Source organism: Mustela erminea, chromosome 14 (assembly GCF_009829155.1).
Source record: "Mustela erminea isolate mMusErm1 chromosome 14, mMusErm1.Pri, whole genome shotgun sequence".
Classification (NCBI taxonomy): domain Eukaryota; kingdom Metazoa; phylum Chordata; class Mammalia; order Carnivora; family Mustelidae; genus Mustela; species Mustela erminea.
In genome coordinates this window covers 67,633,195-67,654,910 of record NC_045627.1, presented here as the reverse complement: position 1 = coordinate 67,654,910, position 21,716 = coordinate 67,633,195, and the positions used below count along the sequence as shown (strand labels likewise).

Genomic DNA, 21,716 nt, shown 5'->3' with positions numbered 1-21,716 from the left:
AGATTGGTCTCAGTCTTACTGGGGATCTGAGAATGCCAAGGGATGTTAATTATAACCGCCAAGACTGTTGCTGGCATATTCTGCTCCTTACATGAATAAGAATAAGATGTACCTCTCTGCAAGATGATGGCACCTTGGTGACATTTAGGATACCACTTGGGGCCTCATCTTGATGGACATGGCCAAGGCACATAGCTGGACAAGTGCATCTCAGCTGGATTCATCCTTACCATACTCTGGCCAGGTGTTCTTGAGCAGTACACCATCTGTGCAACCATACACAGCAGCCCTGATAACCATTACTGAAGGCTTAACATTTATTTGCCAGGCTTTCCCTCTACCCCAAACACTTTACTTTCATTAAGTCATTTAATCTTCATAGTAGTCCTATGAGGAAGGCATTGTTATCCCCGTATAGATAGCTAAGGCACAGAGCAGGGAAGTGTTCAGGAGCCTGAAAGCTGAATCCTAATCACTGAGCATTTACAGAACAAGAAGCAAGTTAATCATAAAAAGCTTGTTTGGGGGGCGCCTGGGTGGCTCAGTTGGTTGAGTGTCTGACTCTTGGTTTTGGCTCAGATCGTGATGTCGGGAGTCATGGGATCTGCCCAGTGGCAGGCTCCACGCTCAGCAGGGAGTCTGCTTGGGAGCTTGGGATCCTCTCTCTCCCTCTGCTCACATGCTGTCTCTCCTGCACTCACTCTCTCACTCATAAATGGATAAATCTTTTTTAAGAAAGAAAAGAATGCTGCTTTGGTAGAGGGCCCTTGTGGGAGGAAGGGAGAAGCAATTGCTTTTTTCTTTGTCAAAGGCAGAAATACCCACTCTCTGCTCAGATGGAGGAAAGACAGAAAACTCATCTGGCGGCAGAAAGGCGAAAAAGAGCACGCTCAGCCTTGATGGCTCCTAGGAGGCCTGGCCCAAGTAGCAACTGATTTTCCTTTTTAATTGCTGGGCAGTGTGAGGTGGCAAATCCAGTTTGGGGCCTGACATGAGGTTCATGAGTAGGTGCCACCTGGGTGTGGTGCAGAGGGAAAAGGCCACAGCTACTCAGGGCCCCTGACCTAGGCAAGAAATGCCCCCAAGTGTGGAACAAGGTGGCAAGTGTTCAAACCTGCTGTCCCAGCACTGCCCACCCCCCAGTTCCCATCTGTTCCCTCTTCCCTTCCCTGTCCAGGCCCTGTTCACCCACAGATGCCCTTCCTAAGCTTGTTCAGGAAAGCTTTACCCAGATTCCATTTCACACCTTCATATATATATGATAGCTTATTTTCCACACCATACATTTTAGCACTTAATTAGCTGGAATGAAGCTTGTTACTACATACTATCTATAGATAGTATTTTAAGATTTTTTTTTAATGTACTTATTTATTAGAGAGGGAGAAGCACAGGCAGGGGAGGGGAGCATCAGGCAGAGGGAGAAACAGCCTTCCTGATGAGCAAGGGGCCCGATGTGGAACTCCATCTCAAGGCCCCAGGATCCCAGAAGCATGAGCTGAGCCGAAGGTAGATGCCCAACCAACTGAGCCACCCAGGCGTCCCTATAAACAGTATTTTAAATAAACTAACTTCTCAGCTAATGAGGATGCCTCAAAATCTCTTGGGAAGAACCAGCTGGTACCCAGCAGATTTCCCATAAAGGGTGGTATTTATGTAGATCTTGTCACCTGTCCCAAGTCTAGCTCTTAGCTGTGCCTACTCTGAAACCTCATCTCCACAATTTTCCAAGTGGTTTGGACCTGGACCATTGAGTCACCTCAAGAAACTCCCAGAAGTGGGTGTGCAAATTAGAATGCTAGTTTTTAAATTTGGAACACTTGTCACCATCACCATCATGCAGACTGGATGGTATCTGGTCCCCGCATCCTGGGGGAACCACGTGGGAATCCAAAGATCCAGGCAGCTCACGCTTGGCTAAGAAGTACGGGAAGAGGGTTGTCTAATAGCACGGAGCTCTCTTGACTTCTATGGCCCTCTCATCAGTGGAGAAATACCTGCCAGGTAGACCAGTACTCCAGTCAGCCTGGCTGTGTGGGTCTCCAACGCCAGTGTCTCAGGGACCCTGTTAACCTGATAGGATGTCTCCATTTCCTCTTGCATAATTTAGCGATTTTTATTCTGCTTACTTAATTTGTTTAGTGCTTTATAAGCATTAGCTCCCAGCTACACAGAGTTTCCTTTGCATAACTTAACCACTCACAGTTTCAGGGTTGGAGGCACAGCTGTAGGGGTAAACGCTACATGCAAGTTAAAAGGATTTGGTGGGGTGGCCTGGATGGGTCAACAGTGAGCCAAGCACAGAACAAAGAAAAATGGTCCCTAATCACCACAGATGCTTGGGGAAGTGGAAGACCCCACACTGGCCCCTTACGGCTGCATCTGTGCCAGCATGGGTGGGAAGCAGTATTAATAAGGCACCGCTTGCCTTGGCTGCCTCAGCTCAGCTTGGTCACCCACATGGCCTCTCTGGATTTAAATGTGATCTCTGTCCAGGCCCCTTGTGGCTCATCTTCAGTCAGCCACTGTCCCCAGGTGCCACCGCGCCGATGAGGTATGATCCGTGTGGTCTCTGGAGCAGAGTGGGCTTGGGTTGAGTCTTTTCCCCCCTGCTCAACTGATGGGTATTCTTGGTACTTGGGCAAGTGATTTGACTCCTTCAAGCCCAAGATTTCTCACTGGTAAAGAGGGGATGACCACTCACAGGACACCTGTAGAAGGCACTGAGCTCCGTGCCAGGCACAGACCTCTATGCGCTCTTTGAGACGGTCAAGTTCATTTGAGGATCCACCTTCTTTGCCAAATTGGGCCCCCAGCCTTCCCCTTAGGGCCACTGACATCTGGCCAAAGAACAAGGCTGTGGGGACCCAGACTGCCCCAGAGTCCTCGAAGGAAAGAGCTCATCTCCTTGCTGCCCTCGCTGTGGTTTGGTCACAGCTGAGGACAAAGCTGCTGTCCGCACCTTTCTGCCAACTGGGGGAGGGAAAGTCAGGTTTGAGGCTTGGTCTGAACAGGCAAAGCTTCCAGAGGGAAAAGAAGGGTGAGGTTTTCTAGGAACGGAAGAGGGTTGTTTGGGGCTGCCTAAGAGGTCTGTAGGGCCCTCTGCAGCAGTTTGGGACCTGTGATATTTTCTCATCGAAAGCGTATTCCCCTTCTATCCGAGTGGGGTGGAGTGGCCCAACCCATGACATCAGCAGAATGGAAGCACCTGGAAGGTGACATCACTGTTGCCCACGGCAACACCTCACCTCCACCTTAAGGTAGACCAGGAGGAATAAGATCCATCCCAACTGTAAGACCCATGTTGAAAGGAGGGAGCACGGAAGGCGTGACATCCACAGGTGTGTTTCTCAGGGGCTGGGCAAGGGGAAGAGGGAGGGGCTGCAGGTCAGAGGTCTCGGCTGGAAACTGGTTGGTGGTAGGTCTCTGGGCCTCCGCTAGGGCTTACCCCAGGGAATAGAGCTCATCACTGAGGGCTGCAATCTTGTTGAGTTCTCTCAGCTGTGACTGGCAAGGAGCATGACCCCTTATAGTAGCTTCTGGCAGCTTCCGTGGTCCTGGGTTTCCCTTCTGCAGCCTGAATCTGGTAGGGAACAGTGGGAGGTAGGGATCTGTGATAGGGCAATCGGAAAAGTGGCTTTCCCTGCTCCTCCATCCTCACCGCCAAAGGGAAGTGGGAAACAAGGTTGCCCACATCCTCGCTGCAGGGACTGACTTAAGAGAGAGCCTTCATTCATTGCATGAGTATTGGTTGTGCACCTACAAGGTGCAAAGCAGTGACCACGCTCAGGATTCACTGGCTTCATGGAACTTTATAACCAACGGTACGCAGAGAGGAGAGGAGTGTCGGGTATGTGCTGCCCCAAGAGTTGGTGCCAGCTGGGAACAGAAGCAACGTCTCACAGCTCACCCCTCGCCTCACATGCCTCACAGAATTTCAAGTTGGCCTAAACTAAAGCCATGGGACCCCTTCCTCCCTAGCAGTTCATAAAGGGGTTTGGAGGTGGTTGAGATACACTCAGGGTTTGGGGAGTGCTGTGAGAGAGGACAGGCATGAGTGTCAGCTGTGTTCTGTCCAAGAACAGAATCCCACAGGCTGAGTGCCAGAGGTGAGACGACAACAGGCAGACGGCCTACTCAGGCCCCCTCCTGCTGTGACTATGGTATTAGCAGTTGGGCTCAGTTTCTCCGCCTCTTAAATGGGCATAGGAGCAGCCAGTACCCGAGAATATGCAGGGCACTTTAAGATCCTCAGATGGAAGTCCTGGAAGAAATACAAAGCCCAGAGTTTTCAAATGACTCATTCACAGGTGGATGACATAGTGGTGCGCTTGCTGCCTGGGAGGAGGGCTCAGCTTTGCAGCCATTCTGGGCTGCTCCTACTTTCTCCCCCAGGGCATTTCCCTGAAGTGGGTACACAAGAGTCTCCTCCGAACCTGCGCCAGACGGTACAGAGGGCGTTGTCATAATTCTAGTTGCTTGTTGGTGCAAAAGCATGTGCTCGTAACAAAATGTTCTCCTGGGAGCCTGTTTCAATAGCCTTCTTGGTAATAGTCAGGGGACCCGCCTGAAGTTCATGAAAAGGTCCTTTGTCTGCTAGACTTTGTTCCAGAGTCAGTAAAAGGGCAGGACTGCTGAAGAGCCAGGACCATGCGGAGCTGGGGCTGGAGGGGAAAAGAACAGGGGATGCCTAGGCCCGACCCTTGCTTGCCGCCCCAAAACTTCCACTGATGCCTCCCAGCAAAAGGTACTGTCCAGTGTCAGAAGGGCCCTGCCTCCTTTTCCCAGCACACTGTCCTTTCAGTTGAGAAGCCGTCTCCGACATCTCAGGTCACACACCCAGAATCTCTGGGTGGGAGGGGCCTTGAAAGCTCGTTGAGTCTGATTCCCTGCCTCATGCCCAGATTTCAGTTAAACCATCACTTGCCTTGCTCCAAAGGGTACAGGAAAGCCCATCCGTAATATTTCACGGATAATCAGGCACTGAGCAGCACAGTATGATGGGAAAATCAGAGGCTTGAAAGTCCTGAGTTCGAATCCCGACACTGATAATGACTCTATGCCTTAGTTTCTTTATCCGTAAAATGCAGATAGTTCCTCTTTCTGAGGTTTATTGTGCAGGTGAGACCTGTAAAGTATTTCACACAATGCCTAAATCTCTGTAAATGTCACGCATCGGCTGCTGTTTTTTAAACTCTCCCATGGGGCATCAGGGCCACAGGGCTGGTCTGTTCTTTTCCAGAAAGGGAGACCTACTTGCCACTCCACCAAGGGTTGCTTCTCTGCTTCTTTTCCTGAATTTGCTTCAGATTCTGTATCCTGCGCTTATCTTATATTTCTGTAAGACTCTCAAGCAAGGAAGTGGCCGTCAAGGGGAGAGGCATCTGGGGGTCAGATAAACTTGGGCCAGGGTTCATTCCTGGGCTGTTTTCTTGGTAAACACGGGTAGTGAGTCAGCCTGTAGTTAGCAGAAGACCATCCGGACCTGAAGGGGCCAAGGTCTGTCTCCAGGCTGCATCTGGAAGGGTTCTTGCTCCCATTCCCCAAGGCCCTTACCACTCTTAGCACTTTGCTTTTCTGATGGCAGAGTGGCTCCCAGAAAGAAAAGCCTTAGAAGTGACTTCATCAGAGATCTCTCACTACACCCCCATTTCAAAAGCAGCAAGTTTTTCTTTCCCCCAGTCTTGACTTCATTCACTCAGCGAGCATCAAGGAACCCCTGCACCTTGAATGCCAGGCATCAGGGACCCACTGTGGATTCTCCAGCCAGGTCCTCCAAAGACCTGGAGGATCATCAGTGTTAATACTGCCAGACCAGGGGTGGGGGGGTGCGGAGCAAACTAGAAGCTCCCCAGGTGCTGAGCTTCCTACTCTCCCTCTGTGGCAGCTCCTGGGGCCTTTTGAAGAAACAGGGAGGTGGGGGAGACAACCAGGCCAAGTCCCCAGGCTTCGGGAGTGCTGCAGGGATGTCGGTCACCCCCATCTCCCCAGAGGAGTCCCTAAGATGCAGGATTTAACAAAGGGGAGACCTGGCTTCATCACCCATAGCGAGACAGATAACCGTGTCCTTTACGGAGCACGACCGTGTCTGGGACCACTGTGCCCAGAAGGAGGTAGTGTGGTCACCCCAAGCAAGAGACTTGGGATTCTGACCCAGGCCCTCTGACAGTGGAGTCTGGTCTCTTCACTGTACACTAAGCCTCTGCAAAGTGTTAAGCTCTTCTGAGCTGAAGATTTTGGCCTGTTTCTTTCTGGGTGGGCTTGAGGCGGAGCATGTCCCTGTGAACCTGGTGGTGTCAGGGCCTGCTTGCTGCCTGCCGCAGCCGACCAGCTCGCCCCTGTCATTGGTTCAGGTGCCCCTGCTGCGCGCCAGGCACAGCCTCAGGCAGAAGCCAGGGCAGAGCGCAGGTATCATCCCATCCCTGTTGTCGGCTGTGGTCATCGTCGTCATTTTGTCCAAGTCACAAGGAAGAGGCCTCTGCAGTCCTGGACGATTCCAGGGGTAACTTTGCCAGCCGCTCTCCAACGTAGAGTCGAAGCCAGTCCGCCCTGACCGAGGCGCCCTGGAGCGGGCGGGCAGGCCGACTCCGGTCCCGCTGCTCCCCCCAGGTTCCTGCAGCAGAGAGGCCCCCACAAGCTCTGAGCGGTGCACAGCTGGCTCGGCCTCCTTCTTCCCTTTGTTTCTCTTGCTGTTCTCCTTTATTAAGATGAAAGGGGTTTTAGATCTTTGCAGGCGCAGAGTGTGTGTGTGTGTGTGTGTGTGTGTGTGTGTGTGTAAAACACAGGAGGTTGAGAGCTCTTCCTTTCCTCTTCCCCACCCCGTCTCCCCCACCCCCTTCTCTCTGTCCCCCTGCGCAGCTGGGGCACAGGCATTGTGTCCTGTACCATCCAAATCCCAGGGGACCAGGGTGGGCAAACAGTCTGGGATTTCAAGCTGGGATTGTGGGGGCCAGAATCCCTCAAGCTGGGCGTGAGTAAGACGGGGCAGGATGGGGAGGGGGGTGGGAACTGTGGGAAAGTCCTGGGGGGCCCTTGCCTCCCCGGAGAGGCCGGGACCCGGAGAGGCCGGGCTGTCTTTGTGAGCTGGTCCATCTTTGTTCTCCTCCAAGGATCACAAGGAAGGTGGCGCCCAGCAGCCTGTTTCATTTTCATTCCATCCATCCCCAGCTCGGCTGTGAGAGGGGAAGCAGGCCAGGCCGGCCAAGGGAGGGCTTTGTCTCCACTTTGTTTTCCTTTGTACTTTCTCCCTGTTTCCTGCACAGCCCCCTCGAAGACCCTCCCCACTCCCCACTCCCCACTGAGCCTGTGTACTTGCTGTTATCTGGAGCCTGCTTTCTGTCCCCGCAGCCTGCGAGCCTACATGTGGCTCCTCTGGAGCACTCACTGCCCTCCTGGGACGCAGGGGTGTAGAGTACGCAGGGAGGAGGCAGAGAAGGGGCCCGACGGGTCTGGGAGCCTCGGCATCCCTGCCTGGGGTGGGTGTTCGTGTTCCCTCCTCGCCAGCACTCCTGTGGGCAAGATGGGGCCCAGCGGCACAGGAAAGTCTGAGAAACACTAGCTGAAGCCAAGCCAACATCTAATGGTGTGTGAGGGCTGCTTCACTGTGGGAATTTGTTACCTCTGGGTTTCCACTGTGAACACGCCCCTGTGATTTCAGGTCCGGAAATGGGAGGTGGGAATCCGGGGGCCAAGGGGGTTGATGGGGTGCGCCCTGGCTATGAGAAACGCATCCTTCCTGAGAATGGAGGACGTGTGCGGTGCTTCTTTTGAGAGTGGGTGTCTCCGAGTGCAGGATGTGAGCACCCTGGTGGGTCCCCAGGATGGCACGCATCCTTGGTGCCCTGAGCAGGCAGGCCTGCCTTGGGTCTCTGCCAGGCGTTTTGGGGAAAGTCAGGACAAGCCCTTCCAACTCCAGAAGTCGGGGCTTACAACCAGAGCTCAGGGGCTCGTTCTGATAGGGTGGCAGGGTCTGGAGCTGCGGGCCTAGCATGGCCTCTCGCTTCTCTGCTCTTTTTCTGTGAGACTCGGAGTGAAGGCTCCACCTCTTGGCTCCGTGGACCCCTGCCTGTGAAACTGCTGCTGCTCTGGTGAGCTGAGCTACCCAACGGGAGCGGGGGGGGGGGGGGCAAGCACGGTGGGGTCCCTGCTCTGGGATACCTCCAGAGATGCCCTCTGCACAGGGCACCAGGCTTACCCACACTCAGAAGGGCTTAATACATAGGCCGTCTGCTTGTTTATGAAGCCCTTTCAAGAAAGAAGGATTCATCTCAGGAATTGGGGAGTGAAGAGGGATCAGGAAGGCTCTTAGAGGCAGTTTCTGAGATAGGCTTGCCGTGAGGACCATCAGGTAGGGTTTGGGTCGTGCGATGTGGACACAGTGCAGGGAATTGGGTGCAGTATAGGAAACATTCAGGGGACAGTCAGTCGGAAGGGGCCAGGGCAGGTGGGAAGGAACTGAGGTGGGGCCAGGCCTTGAACCTCAGTCTTAAAGCTCTGACCCGTGTAACATGGAAACTAGAACCCAATGAGATGAAGAGAGACCTCCAGGGACGAGGAGGCCACCGGCGTGGCTGGGAGTGAGGGAAGGCTCAGAGGAAGTGATTCCAGAGGCCTATGCCAGCCAGGCTAGGGAGCCCCCTGCTTCGGTGCAGAGCAAACCTCAGAGGTGGCGGGGGCGTGGGGGTGGGGAAGGAGGCTGTGCTCCGAGACTGCGTTCGTCTCTGAAGGCTGCTTTAACAAAATACCACAAACTAACTGGGTGGTGAAACAGAAAACAAACCTCTCAAAGGGTTCTGGAGGCCTGAAATCTGTGGTCAAGTTACCCGCAGGGCCATGTGGCCTCCGAATGCTCTGAGGGTGGATACTTCTTGCCCCGTCCCCGTGACTCCAGGCCTTCTGGGCCCTAGCACAGCTTCGCCTCAGCCTCTGCCTCTGGTCTCGATGACCTTCTCCTCTCTGTTTGCTCCTTTTCTGTTCTCTTAATAAGGACACTTGTCACTGGACTTAGATTCCACCTGGGGAATGCAGGCGGGGCTCAGCTCAAGGTCCTTAATTTAATTACTTAAAAGACCCTTCCTTCCAAGAAAGGTCACATTCACAGGGTCTGGGTGTTAGCCTGTGGACCTAGCTTTTTGAGGGTCACCATTCAACCCATCACAGCAGCTGTTGGATTCCAGGTGTGCTGGGGAGAACAGGCGAGAGAAATCTGGATGTGGACCCAGACAAAAGGCGGCCAGGAGAGCCCCTTCCTGTCTCAGGGGCCTATAAGCTCCCTAGCTTGAGATACCAGGCCTCTGTCTGTCTGTCCCAGAACACTGTGATTTCCCAGGACATGCTGTGGGGACATCAGGCTGCACGGCTGGACGGGAGGACACCATGTTCTTCCTGGGAGATGGATGGCTTCCGTGCCTTCTCCATCTGTGTATGAGCTGCTGATGGAAGAGCGGGAACAGGAAGGATGTGGGCTCTCCCACCCCCATCAGCGGAGTCCAGGCCCCTGACCTTCCTGCACGTGGGCTGACCAGCTCCATGACCCCAGACCAGAGGGTGGGTTGGCATCCTGGTGACTTTGGAAACCCCTCCCTTTCTGAAAGTGGGCCTTGAGGAAACTTAGTGCTTTAGCCGGTGTGACTGGGCACCCTCTGAGTCTGGCTAGTGGGGCCATGGAGCCATGACCGCAGAGATCACCTTGGCGAGAAGGCCCTTCCTCTCACAGCATAAACTTGGCCATGGGCTCTCCTCCACTGGGCATGGTGGGCAGGGTTGGGTAAGGGGTTGTCTCTGCTCTCTCCCCCACCCCGATCAGGGTCCAGTCCACTGCTTCTTCTGAGCCCAGTGTGGGATCTCCCCTGGGCTAGGGAGGAGCATTCGGGGTCCAGTTGTCCAGTCGTGGGGACCAAAGACCTTAGACAGTAACAGCGGTGCTCTGTAATGTATACGCATTAGGCTACAGTCTCTGTTTTCTGGAGAGGCTGGGAGAAAGCCTTTGTGTAAATCCCTAGCCCAGGCCTGGCTCACAGCCAGCCCTCATAAATGCCGGTCATGATTACCTTGGGGGTGGCTGCTGGGATGACTGGGAGATGCTGGAATTCTGTCAGGACTGGGTTTGAGGAGAAGGGTCGAGCCGGGGGCGGGGCTATTTCAGGGAGTTCTTGTCACAGAGGAAATAGTAGGAGGTGGTATTGCTGAGAGGGAAGAGTGAGGAGAGTACCAGGGTCAAGGGCAGCCTTGAGGATGCTTACTAGGGGGTGGGGAGTGCCAATGGACAAGAGAAGGGAGGCACAGAGAGGGGGCCGGGGACCAAGGCCCGCAGGCCTTAAGTGGCCTACTGACATATTTTATTCAGCTTCCAAGGTTTTCAAAGAATTTTTGAAATAGCACCGACCTTGTAAAATTGAGGGATGTTGATAAAATTCAGATTTCTGGCTTCTCTTGGAAAAAGAAAAAAAAAGAAATCACAGTGCATGCGACGTGGTGGCTCGTCCCTTCAGATAACGCGTGTGGGACCAGTTGATCCCGGGCCCATCACTTGGGTCTCTCGCATGCGCAGCCTTGCCCGTTTACTACGCCCCATCCCCTCCCCCACACTTGGTCTCACAGCTCTGCCTTCAGGAAGCATGGCTGAAAGGAGGGAAGGGAAGGAGCCCAGTGGTCCTGTGAGTGGCAGGTTGGAGGAAGGCGAGCCTGGCTGGAGGCCAAGATGGAGGTTCTGCAGGGCTGGGGGTGGGGTGGACGGCGATGGGGGTGGCTGTAAGGACTCGGAGGAGAAGACACACGGGGGACCCAGAACCTCAGCCTTCAACCCATTTCTCAATTACGCTTTATTGGTCCTCTTCCTTCCTCTTTCCTCACTTCCTTTTTTTTTTTTTTTTTTTTTTTTTGCCTGCCCTCCCTCTCCTACCCAGACCTGAAGCCGCAGGACCCAGACCCTCCCCAGTGCTGCTCAGCCCTTCTTCTGTCCCCACCCCCAACGGGGCTGCAGGCAGAGAGGAACCTCAGCAAGAGATCCCCTTGCTAGGGCCTGGGCCAGTCTCCGAGGCCATTCTGCTCTCCTGCGGGGGACCCCTGTCCTGGAAGGGTGGGGGCCATCTATGCTGAGTCTGTTTGCACCCCTACCCACCCCATCCCTGAGTAAGGTGAAGAGGAAGGAGTCTGTAGGGACATGTCACTCCCACAGCGACCATCTCCTCCCTAACACGTGAGAGGTCAGCTCTGACCGGTGTACTGGGAGCCTGACAAATTGGGCAGCCTGGTACCTGGGAGGAGACAGGAGGACGTTCAGCTTTTGGAACTTGCTGGAACTCTTAACTAGGAAGTCAGGGACTGGTAGGCAGAGAAACACAAGGGAAGAGCAGGAAGGTGGCCTGACCTATAAGGGTTCTGAGAAGGGCAAGGGAGGCCTGCACCAAGGGGCAGCCTCCCGGAAGACGGCCCCCTGAGCCGGCCCTGAATGAAGGTGCCACTGGGCTGGGCGGGGAAGCTGACACTGGTGTGCAGCGTGGGCTCCGCTAGGAAGAGGCATGGGAGCAGGGATCAGACAGGCCAGACCGCAGGAGGAGAGCCTCACTAGGGCTGCAGACAGACTGCTGGCTCATGGGGCTCAAACTCCACCCAGGCTCAAGGTCAAACTCTGTTCAACCTGTCCTTTCTTATAGTCCTGTTTCCTCGGGGCACAGCCAATGAGCTGGGTGGTCGCCCCTCCTGACTCTGATGCCTGGTAGGTGGCAGGGCTCACTCAGGCCCTGGGAGGGTGGAGGGAGTGCAGAGGGAGGGGGACAGGCCCACTGCAGACAGGAAACCTTTGAAGCCACACAGTGGACCTTGCTGACCTTCAGTCTATTCACAAGATAGGATGTTGCAGCTGCCTAACTCGTGCTCTGAGAATCAACGACAGAATACTCGCCGAGGGCTTAGCTTTGGACATTCATCTGTTCACGGGCACACAAGCACCTGCCTCCCCTTCTCTGCTGTCTGTCTGTCCAGAAATTCCTGGGAGGGCCCGTCTGCCTGGACCACTTTGACCCCACCCTCCTGTTCAGGCTCATCTCCTCATTAGGTCTCTCTAGTTTCATCTGTAAAATGGGGCTTAGATGAGTACAACACTAAATTCTGACTTCCTTCAATGTGTGGCTTTATTGCCCCCAACAGACCCCACCTCGCCAAGGACTGGGGACTCCAGCATAAGACCAGGCGCACAGTAGGGGTGCAGCCCAAACTTACTGACTGCTCATCTCCTTTGGCCCCTTCTTCTTCAGAGGGTGCAGAGCCTAAGCAGTGGGAAGGGACCCAAGGAACCCCCCAGGGCCTGGGCTGCAGGTGGCTTCCCCTGCCATCAACCCAACTCCTTTATTCCAAAATTATAAGGAAACAACCTCAGCTGTTCCTTTCAGCTCCGAAGATGATGCTAAGGCTGGGGCGGAGCCAGGGCGGGGCCAGGGTGCCTGGGTGGTTGTAATTAGCAGAGCTAATTGCATATGACAGCTGCAGGCTTGGGCTGCTGGGACACCTCAAGAACCAGGAACCGCACCCTCCTCCTCCCTGGAGGCCTGCCAGGCTTGGGCAGGACTGGTTCTCAGACTTGAGCAGGCACTGGAACCACCCAAAGGGCTCAGGACAACATAGGTGCTGGACCCCAGCCCTGGAACTTCGGATCAGCAGGACTGGGATTGCACCTGAGCATTTGCTTCTCTCATGAGGTCCCACGTGGTGCTGCTGACTGGGGACCACATCTGGAGAACCATTGTCCCAGGGGACTGCTGGCTGCTGAGAAATGGGTCCTGGGCGCCCCTGCTGCTGAGGCCACAGCCAGCCAGCCCCGGGTGGGGGTAGGTGGGTGATGGGTCGGGAGTGTGGATGAACACAGGTTCTCCCCTCTTCGGGTTTGCTATAGGAATTCTGTCTCGAAGGAGGGGGCTACGTGGATTGGAGCCAAAGGCTCACACAGCCACATCTCCCCAGCCAGTGAACACAGGGAAGGTCCACAGACAAAGAGGGGCCCCCAAAGAACAGAAATGAGACTCTCTCTGCATTCTTGTCCCCTGCTGCTCGTGCACCATTAACATTCCCAGCCCGTTCAGTCCTGTGACATCCTTGGTGGCTCTCTGCCTCCACGTGTGGATGGTGCTGTTCTTCCTGCCTGGGATCCTGTTGGGCTCCTGTGCTGCGTGAGCCCTGTGGCATCCAGCATGTTCCTTGCATGCTGTAGGTGCTCTGGAAACACAGCACCGTGGAAAGAACTTGGGGTTTCCAGCTGGAAACAGAACAGACTGTATCTCAACGCACCTGTGCCTTTTCTAGTCGTGTGGCTAGAAAATGGCTTTTTGTTTCTTGGGCTTGGTTTACCCACCTGTGAAGCAGGGATAACACCCACTTCGGTTATAGGGGGTCACCGTGTACCCAGGACGTCCTAGTGAAGGCTTGGTCAATGGAGGCATATCTCTATTAGACAACTCCGCATGGCATTCGTTGGACCAAGCTCTGATTGGGGTGCTGGGAGGCTGTGGGGGATGCAGGAGGGACAGAGCCCAGGGAACAGAGAGGCCATCTGGAGCTTCTTCCCCAGAGTCTGAGGCTTCTGGCCAGGCGCAGAATAAAGGTCAGAGAAAACCACTGGCTGGCCTGACCACCTGCAGCCCTCTGGCCCAGCCCCTGCTGCCTCGTGACTCTGGCTCTTTGCCAGGCTAAGTTTAGCTGTGACCTGCATGGGCCACCACGCTCTGTGGACAGGGGCGGGGGTGGAGAGGAACTCAGCAGGTTTCCTGCCGGCTTCCTGGCAAGCAGACAGACAAAGCCCTCCGAGTGACCCAAGTTCATTTTTAAGCTGAACCCAACTGGGTGTTTCGGGCCACACGTATGGGGCAGCTTCAGTAGGGGTAAGAGCCTTGGGCCAAGGCAGAGGTGGACAATTTTGAAATTGGGGAACGGGGTCCTTGGGAAAGGGGTGTGTGTGTGTGTGTGCGTGTGTGTACATGCATATGTATCCATGGTTTGAGGAGAGGCTCCCAGGTACCAGTCTGTCCCCGTGATCTCCAATAAAAGTCACACCACTCTGGTTCCTTCTCATTCTTCTGGCCCCGTGGCCCCCAGGGCAGTGTTCCCTGTGGCTTGGTTTGGGGAGGGGAAGTAGAGGTTCCAGCTTGGTCCGATCTAGTGATCAATGAGCGGCCTCATCCCATTCCCCATCCACAGGCAGAGCCTGCTTGTCCAGATTTTAAAGGCGCCAAAAGACACCTGGGAGTTCATCTGATCCCTGGGAGGGAGTTGTTGGTTCGAGTAAGAAGTGAGTCAGAGCTCCACCTCCAGGAGGATCCAAGGCTCCAAAGGCCTCTCCCCTGTGCTGGGGGGCAGGGTGGGCAGAGTGGTGTGCCAAGGAACAGCTACACTAGAGGAGCATTTTGTGCTTTCAAAGCACTTTTGAGCGTGCTTTCCTCCACACCCCCGGGACTTGGCAGGGCTGGTGTGCTTAGCAGGTGAGAAGCTAGAGGCCTGGGGAGGCCTGGGGGGAAGGAGCGAATACGGAAGGGCATCTGCTCCCAGCACCTGAGATGCATTCTCGCCCGTAACTCTTGCCTTCCTAGGAAGGAGGGTCTGCTGATAGCTCTGTCTCTGAGGGAAAGCCCTGGAGCCCTGGAGAAGCAAGACCCCTTGGCAAGGAGCAGAGTCAGGTTTCAAACCCAGGCTTGTCTGCTTCTAGAGCCCAGGCTCCTCCCGCTTTGTCAGCCCAGCCCATGTCCCTTGTGCTCTGTGCTCTGGTGTGTGTATGTGTTACTGCTTGCATCCTGCCAGAACCCCTTGTGGGGGCATCTGCGTGCCCCCTCAAGAACCCCTACCAGCAGGGTCACTGCGTTTCCCTGTCCCATCACAGACACTCTTTCATGAGAAAACTTGCACAGGGGCAGGCATTTTCCCAAGGGCTTTATATGCATCATCTTGTTCAAGTTTTACAACCTTGGGGATTTCACAGATGAAGAGACTGAGGAGGGCCTAAGAAGTTGAGTGATGTGTCCAAGGTCACATGGCTAGTAAGTGCCCGTGCTGACTTCTAGCCCTGTCTTGTCTACTCCAGAATCCATCCTTTTAACCCCTAGCATACAGAGTCAGTGGCCCCACTTGGTTTGGGGACTTGAACGTCACCTCTCCCAGTGTAAGGAGGCCATTAGAGCCCTTGAACAAGGCAGGAGGGTGCCCACAGGTAGCCCTGTGGAAGCTGGTGGGGAGAGAGGAGGAAGGCTTCTGGTCTTAAGGCTTGACGATGGCTCCACTCCTCACTGGCTAGCCTCCTACCCTGAGCTGGCGTGGAGGCTGGTCAGGGGCTGCCCAGGCCTGGGACTGTGACTTGTCGGGGTCTACTGGGCCCAAAGGGGGCTGCCTATAGTACAGGGGCCCTCGAGGGCCTCAGAACCTCCAAATTCTCTCCCAACTGACTTCTGTCTGGTGCTGTACTTAGCCCCGCATGCCTTGATCTTAAAACCCTGATCCACATTGAGAAGCCAGCCTCGCGGTTTTGGCTCGGACCACTCTGGCAAAATTTTTCATTGAGGTTTCCCTTGTGTGGAAACCAGGGCTGACCTGTTTCTGCAATTATCTAGCAAGCCGCTCCTCGTCATAGGGAAGAAACGCTGGCTAGCTTACCCCTGGACTTTTTCCTCACCCCACACCCCTTCCGGCCTGACTTCCTACACTTTCTCCTGCCCTCTGTCTCCTCCTCAAGTTCGAGGCCTGAATGTGTGTGCATGCTGAATTCTGCTGCCGGTGGACCCGCTTTTGGTTCCTGCTTTGAGTCCAGCCGTGTACGGGATGGAATCACATCTAAGCGGCAGGTTCTACCCACGGGTGGAAACTCAGGTCACGTACATCCTGGCCCTGCTGGCTAGAAACTGCAGACGTGTTTTACCTGATGCCATGTCCCTGTTCCTTGGCACCATTAGGGTAAGAACCAGGAAAAAATGGTTTTAAGGGTGTAAATTCAAGGTTAGGGAATGGGGCTCAAGCAGAGTGGAGAAGCTCCTATCAGCATGCTTTGGCTTACAGGGGGTCGGGGGCCCTCTGTGTTCTCTGCTGTCCCACAATGTCATTTGGCTGTCTGCTGTATGGGAAAGGCCCCTGTTATTCCCCAAGGTTCCTGCCTGGGAGAGGAGAGGGTATACTGTAAGGCCTACCCTGTAAGACTGTGGCTGTCAGATGTTAATGTGGATGGTATCAAAATGCAGCTTCTGGTTCCATTGGTTTGGGATGGGGCCAAGGTTCTATGTATCTAACTCCCATGATTGTAAGGGGTTAGCCCTTCCCTTGAGATCATTTGAGAGCTAAAAAATCCATTTGTCCTGGAGGAATGGAGTGTCTCCCTTCACAATTAAGAAGTCAGATTTAATGTTTAGACAACTCAGGAAAGTCAGATTTAATGTTTAGACTTAACCCAGTGACTTGGTCACTCTGGTTTTCTCCAAGATTGCCCTGGGGAGAGACCCAGGAGAAGGCCGGGAGGTCAGTGTCTGAATTTGGACTGAGATCTTACAAATCCAAAGGAGAGGTTTACAGTAGGAGAAGACAAGGGCCCAAAACTGCTTCAGAAACATATGCTCTTCAGTGAACCTATGTTTTGTAACATTGACTGTGCCACAACACATTCTGCGTGGGTCACCACGTCCCTCAGTACTGTGACCCTTGGGGGTACGATGGCTTTCCTCTCATCCAGTGAGGAAACTGGGTCTCCGAGAGGTGTGCTCACATGCCCAGGGGTGCACAGCTGATCAGTGACAAGGCTGGCCTTGGGACTCCACCTTCTTGTTCTTAACCACAAGGACTTCACTGGGGAGAGGTGGGTTGAAGTATAGGAAAACAACTCAAACTGACTTAAAGCGAAAACATTATTGATTTCCATGACTTTAAAACTCCAGAAGCAGGGGCACCTGGGCGGCTCAGTGGGTTAAGCCTCTGCCTTCGGCTCAGGTCATGAGCTGAGTCCTGGGATGGAGCCCCACATCGGGCTCTCTACTCAGCCGGGGGCCTGCTTCCCCCTCCCCACCTTCCCCTCTGCCTGCCTCTCTGCCTGCTTGTGATCTCTGTCTGTCAAATAAATAAATAAAATCTTTAAAACTCGAAGCAATGGCTTTAGGCATAGCTGGGTCCAGGGAAACTGCTTTTGTCTGTTGGCATCTTTCTCAAGCAAACCCCCCCTTTGAGGTATAGAGAGTCGTCCCCCCACACCCAAGCCATGATCCTGTTCCCTGGCAAACCAAGTCTTTCTCCCCATCAGTCCCAGGAAATCCCACTTCTGTGTCCCTCCCATTGGCCGGAGGGAGGTCCTGTGCTTCTGGCTGAATCCACACTGTGGAGGCGGAGGTGTGGAGTGGCTTGGGCCTGGGTTATATGTTCTCCCCTGGATCTGGGGGTGGGGTTATCCCCACCGAAGCCATAGGACGTGGGCCAGAGAAGGGTTGGCTCCTGGGGAAAGTGCATTGCTGCTTCCAGAAGGGGGAAGGACTGGGCAGACAGAAACAGGACAGCCTCTGCGAGTCACTCAGCCAGGATTGCTTGTGTGCAAGGACTTTGCAGTTCTTTCTTCCAAGGCTATGCTGCAGCACAGGGGGTGGGGACTGTGGGCCAGGCAGGAGAACCGTGTGACCTTCATCCACTGGGTGGGACAGATCGACCCATGGGACAGAGGTTGGTGTGAGGGTCCGGGGAGGAAGCGTTGTGCACGGAAGCTGGGTGTGACCATTGATCCTGATCCATGTCTCTGTATAGCAGGAAGGTTCCAGCCATGGCCTTGGGGCTCTTCCGGGTGTGTCTGGTGGTGGTGACAGCCATCATCAACCATCCGCTGCTATTCCCGCGGGAGAACGCCACGGTCCCCGAGAGCGAGGAGGAGATCATCCTCAAGATGCAGGCGCACCAGGAGAAGCTGCAGCTGGAGCAGCTCCGCCTGGAGGAGGAGGCAGCCCGGCTGGCCGCGGAGGAGGAGGCCCTGGAGCGGCTGGCGGAGGAGGGCCAGCAGCAGAACGAGACCCGCACGGCCTGGGACCTGTGGAGCACCCTCTGCATGATCCTCTTCCTGGTGATCGAGGTGTGGCGGCAGGACCACCAGGACGGGCCTTCTCCGGAGTGCCCAGTCGGGGACGAGGACGAACTGCCCGGCCTGGAGGGCGCCCAGCTGCGGGGCCTCACCCTGCCCAGCAAGGCCGCACTCGAGCGCTTCTCCGAGCGCTGCATTCGGGGCGCCACGGCCGACGCGGCCCGCACGCGGGAGTTCGTGGAAGGCTTCGTGGATGACCTGCTGGAGGCCCTGCGCAGCCTCTGCAACCGGGACACGGACATGGAGGTGGAGGACTTCATCGGCGTGGACAGCATGTACGAGAACTGGCAGGTGGACAAGCCGCTGCTCTGCCACCTCTTTGTGCCCTTCGTGCCGCCTGAGCCCTACCACTTCCGCCCAGAGCTCTGCTGCGCCCGCCGCCCCGTGCCCTTGGGCCGCCAGGGCTACGGCCGGATCGAGGTGGTGCGGGCCACGGAGGATGCGCGGGGCTGCGTCTGCGGCAAGACCACGCTGGGGGAGGACATGCTGTGTCTCCTCCACGGCAGGAACGGCCCGGCGCGGCCCGGCGGCGAGCTGGAGACCCTGCTGTGCGCTGGAGGCTCCCCGTACCTGGACACACTGCGGGTCATGACGTGGTTCCAGACGGCGCTCACCAGAGCCTGGCACCGCATTGCCCACAAGTATGAGTTCGACCTGGCCTTCAGTCAGCTGGACTCCCCGGGCTCCCTCAAGATCAGGTTCCGCTCGGGGAAGTTCATGCCCTTCAACCTGATTCCTGTGATCCAGTGCGAGGACTCGGACCTGTACTTCGTCTCCCACCTTCCCAGGGAGCCGTCCGGGGAGACCCCTGCATCCAGCACCGACTGGCTCCTGTCCTTTGCCGTCTACGAGCGACACTTCCTCCGGATGACCTCGAAGGCGCTGCCCGAGGGGGCCTGCCACCTCAGCTGCTTGCAGATCGCCTCATTCCTGCTGTCCAAGCAGAGCCGCCTGACCGGCCCCAGCGGCCTGAGCAGCTACCACCTGAAGACCGCCTTGTTGCACCTCCTGCTGTCCCGGCGACCGGCCGACTGGAAGGCCAGCCACTTGGACGCTCGCCTGCACGAGCTGCTCCGCTTCCTAGAGAAGAGCCTGCTGGAGAAGAAACTCTGTCACTTCTTCATCGGCAACCGCAAGGCACCCGAGGGCATGGGACTCCCTGAGGCCATTCGCAGGGCCGAGCCTCTCAACCTCTTCCTGCCCTTCGTCCTGCAGCGGAGTCTCTACCGGAAGACGGTGGACTCCTTCTACGAGATGCTCAAGAACGCGCCGGTGCTTATTAGCGAGTACTCCCTCCATATCCCCGCGGACCATGCCAGCCTACCCCACAAAGCTGTTGTCTTGTAGGGCGGACAGGACCTGGGGGGCCAGGACGCAGGGCGCCCCATGGGCCCACACCTCTGGGAGCACCTGCAGGCCCCGTCCCAGGAGAACGGCGGGCTTCGTAGGGCGCCACGGCTCAGCCCACCGGGGAAGCCAGGCCCCACGGCATGGAGGAGACAGGATTCCAAGCTGGCCGAGCTGGTTTGCTTTCATGCCACTGGGGCCTGCTGGTGAGGTGGTTGTCTGGGTTGGGTTGATCCTTTGCGTCTTACTTTTGGATCACCACAAACGGCCAAGAGGATGACGAAATCCTCTCTGGACGCCAAGCTGAAGACAACGCAAACATCAATTCGGGTGTCATTTTTGACGTCCCGGGTCCAGGCTTGACTTAAATATCAACAGGGGATCTGCAGGAATGCCGGCGGGGGTGCATGTTAAGACCCTGCAGCCTGTCCCCAGTAATGGCTTGACCCCAAGCATCGCAGCCAAGGCACCAGCAGGGACAGTTGTGGGGATTTGCCACCTTCCATCCACAGCCTGCACTACGAGGGTCCAAATGCGGCTACCGTTTTTTAAACTATTTGGAGAAAAGACCTAGAAGAGATTCAAGGCCCCAAGGGGCCAATGTCTGTTGCCCAGAAGTGGATACTTGGTGGCAGAGAGAAGTTTCCGTCGGCCGCTTTTCCAGCTACATGTCTCACTCAGGGTACACTCCCTTCCCCTACCCCTTCCCACAGTGTGCTGTGCCCTGAGCACCGTAGTGGGGACAAGCTCCACAGCTGGTCTCTGGCCATGCCTGTGCTGAGGGAGGGCAGGTACTGAAGGCGGAAGATGCAGGAGACACAGGGTGACGGGGGTGCAGGGTAGAACGTGTCCCCAGGGTGCTGGGGTCTGCCTCGGGTGCCCAGTTCGGAGAAGACAGCAGAGCTGAGGAGTGAGGGAGGGACGCCATAGCCTGGAGTGCTCCTCAGCGGCGGCGTCACAGTCCTAGAGCCAAGCATGCCTGGAGGCAAGAGGAGACCTAGCTCCATCTGTTGCCCCCAAGACCTGTTCACTCCAGGGGGGCACCCTCGTGGCACAGAACCTCCCGTTTCTGGATGGGTCTTGCTGGCCACACAGATGAGCAAGACCCGAAGAGGCTCAGCCGCCTGGGGACACACAGGGACAACAGTGCTGCCCCAGCCCCCAAGCCCCAAAGAGATCACCTCGGCATTGCTGGGGGCTGCGGTCACGGGACAGGCGCCAGAGCCTGCAGTGGGACCTGGCCCATTTCCGGGCGTGGGTAGGGGGGTTGGGAAGCCACTTCTCAATTTGTGGCTTTGCTGTCCCTTCGGGAATTCCTCCCATGGTACTGCCTCACTGACCCAGCAAGCCAAGGGAGAGGCAAGAATGAGTGCACCTGGGTTTCCCTCCAGGGTTTAAGCTGGCCAGGCCTTTGAGCAGAATACCCTGTTCCATGGGGTATCGGGCTCACCAGGAGCTGCAGAGGATCCTGTCCCTCATCCAGGGGTGCTCTCACCTGGCCCCAAGGATTTGGGAAGATGGACGATTTGCCCGACAGGGTTCACTTGCAGCAGGAGGCTCAGCAATGATGGGGCACTGAGGCCGTAGGAACCCTTTGGTGTGAGCTGGAGTCAGACCGCGCAGACTTGGGTTTTCGTCTGCCCAGCGCTGGGAAGGATCATACCCGTATGGCCCCCAGCAATAGCCCCAAGCCCCTTGTTCAGTTGTGATTTGTTTCCAGAATCGGGGTGAATGTCCATATTTATTACTGCCCATACCTTGCCTGCCCTCACCCCCTTATCCTTATGTTGTTGCGCTTGGAGGAGACCCCACAGGCGGACACCAGACTCCAGAAGCTGAGACCAAGTGTGAACCTTCCTCGGCCTCCCCTTGGCTTCCAGGAGAAAGTTCACTGAAAAATGACCTCCTGGCCTCTTGTTTATCCAGAGATGACAACTCAGCAGGACAGCTGCTTGCAGATCGCCTCCTTCCTGCTGGATCTTCTATGCACCAAAGCTGCTTCTGAAGCACAAAGCAGCAGAACTCTCGGTGTTTCGTGCTGCCTTATTTATATTGAAGGAAGAATTAAATTCTTGCAAGGAGTAGAAACTGGTCACGGTGTTTGTTTTCACTTCAGGAAGTCTGTGAGGTTCCCTGGGCAGAGTTAGGGAGCAGGGAGGGTTTCCTGTTTACCCCCAGAAGCTTTCACTCCCTTTTGATTCTTATGCTTTCAGGAAACTTTAAAAAACAACAAAATAGAACCTTTCTAGCCCATCTTTGAAGTAGCCTATGGAGTTCCAGAAGGGGAACGTGGGGG

At 55.6% G+C, this 21,716-nt stretch overlaps 1 protein-coding gene across 1 annotated transcript; it reads left to right on the top strand.

The window, feature by feature from the left end:
• Window positions 1–1,412: 1,412 nt before the first annotated feature.
• Window positions 1,413–21,504, top strand: ITPRIP (inositol 1,4,5-trisphosphate receptor interacting protein). The gene is given in 3 exon segments (XM_032312031.1): window positions 1,413–3,341; window positions 17,749–19,387; window positions 19,390–21,504. Coding segments are annotated over 2 exon segments (1,758 nt in total). The 5' UTR covers window positions 1,413–3,341; window positions 17,749–17,761; the 3' UTR covers window positions 19,522–21,504.
• The last annotated feature ends 212 nt before the right edge of the window (window positions 21,505–21,716 follow it).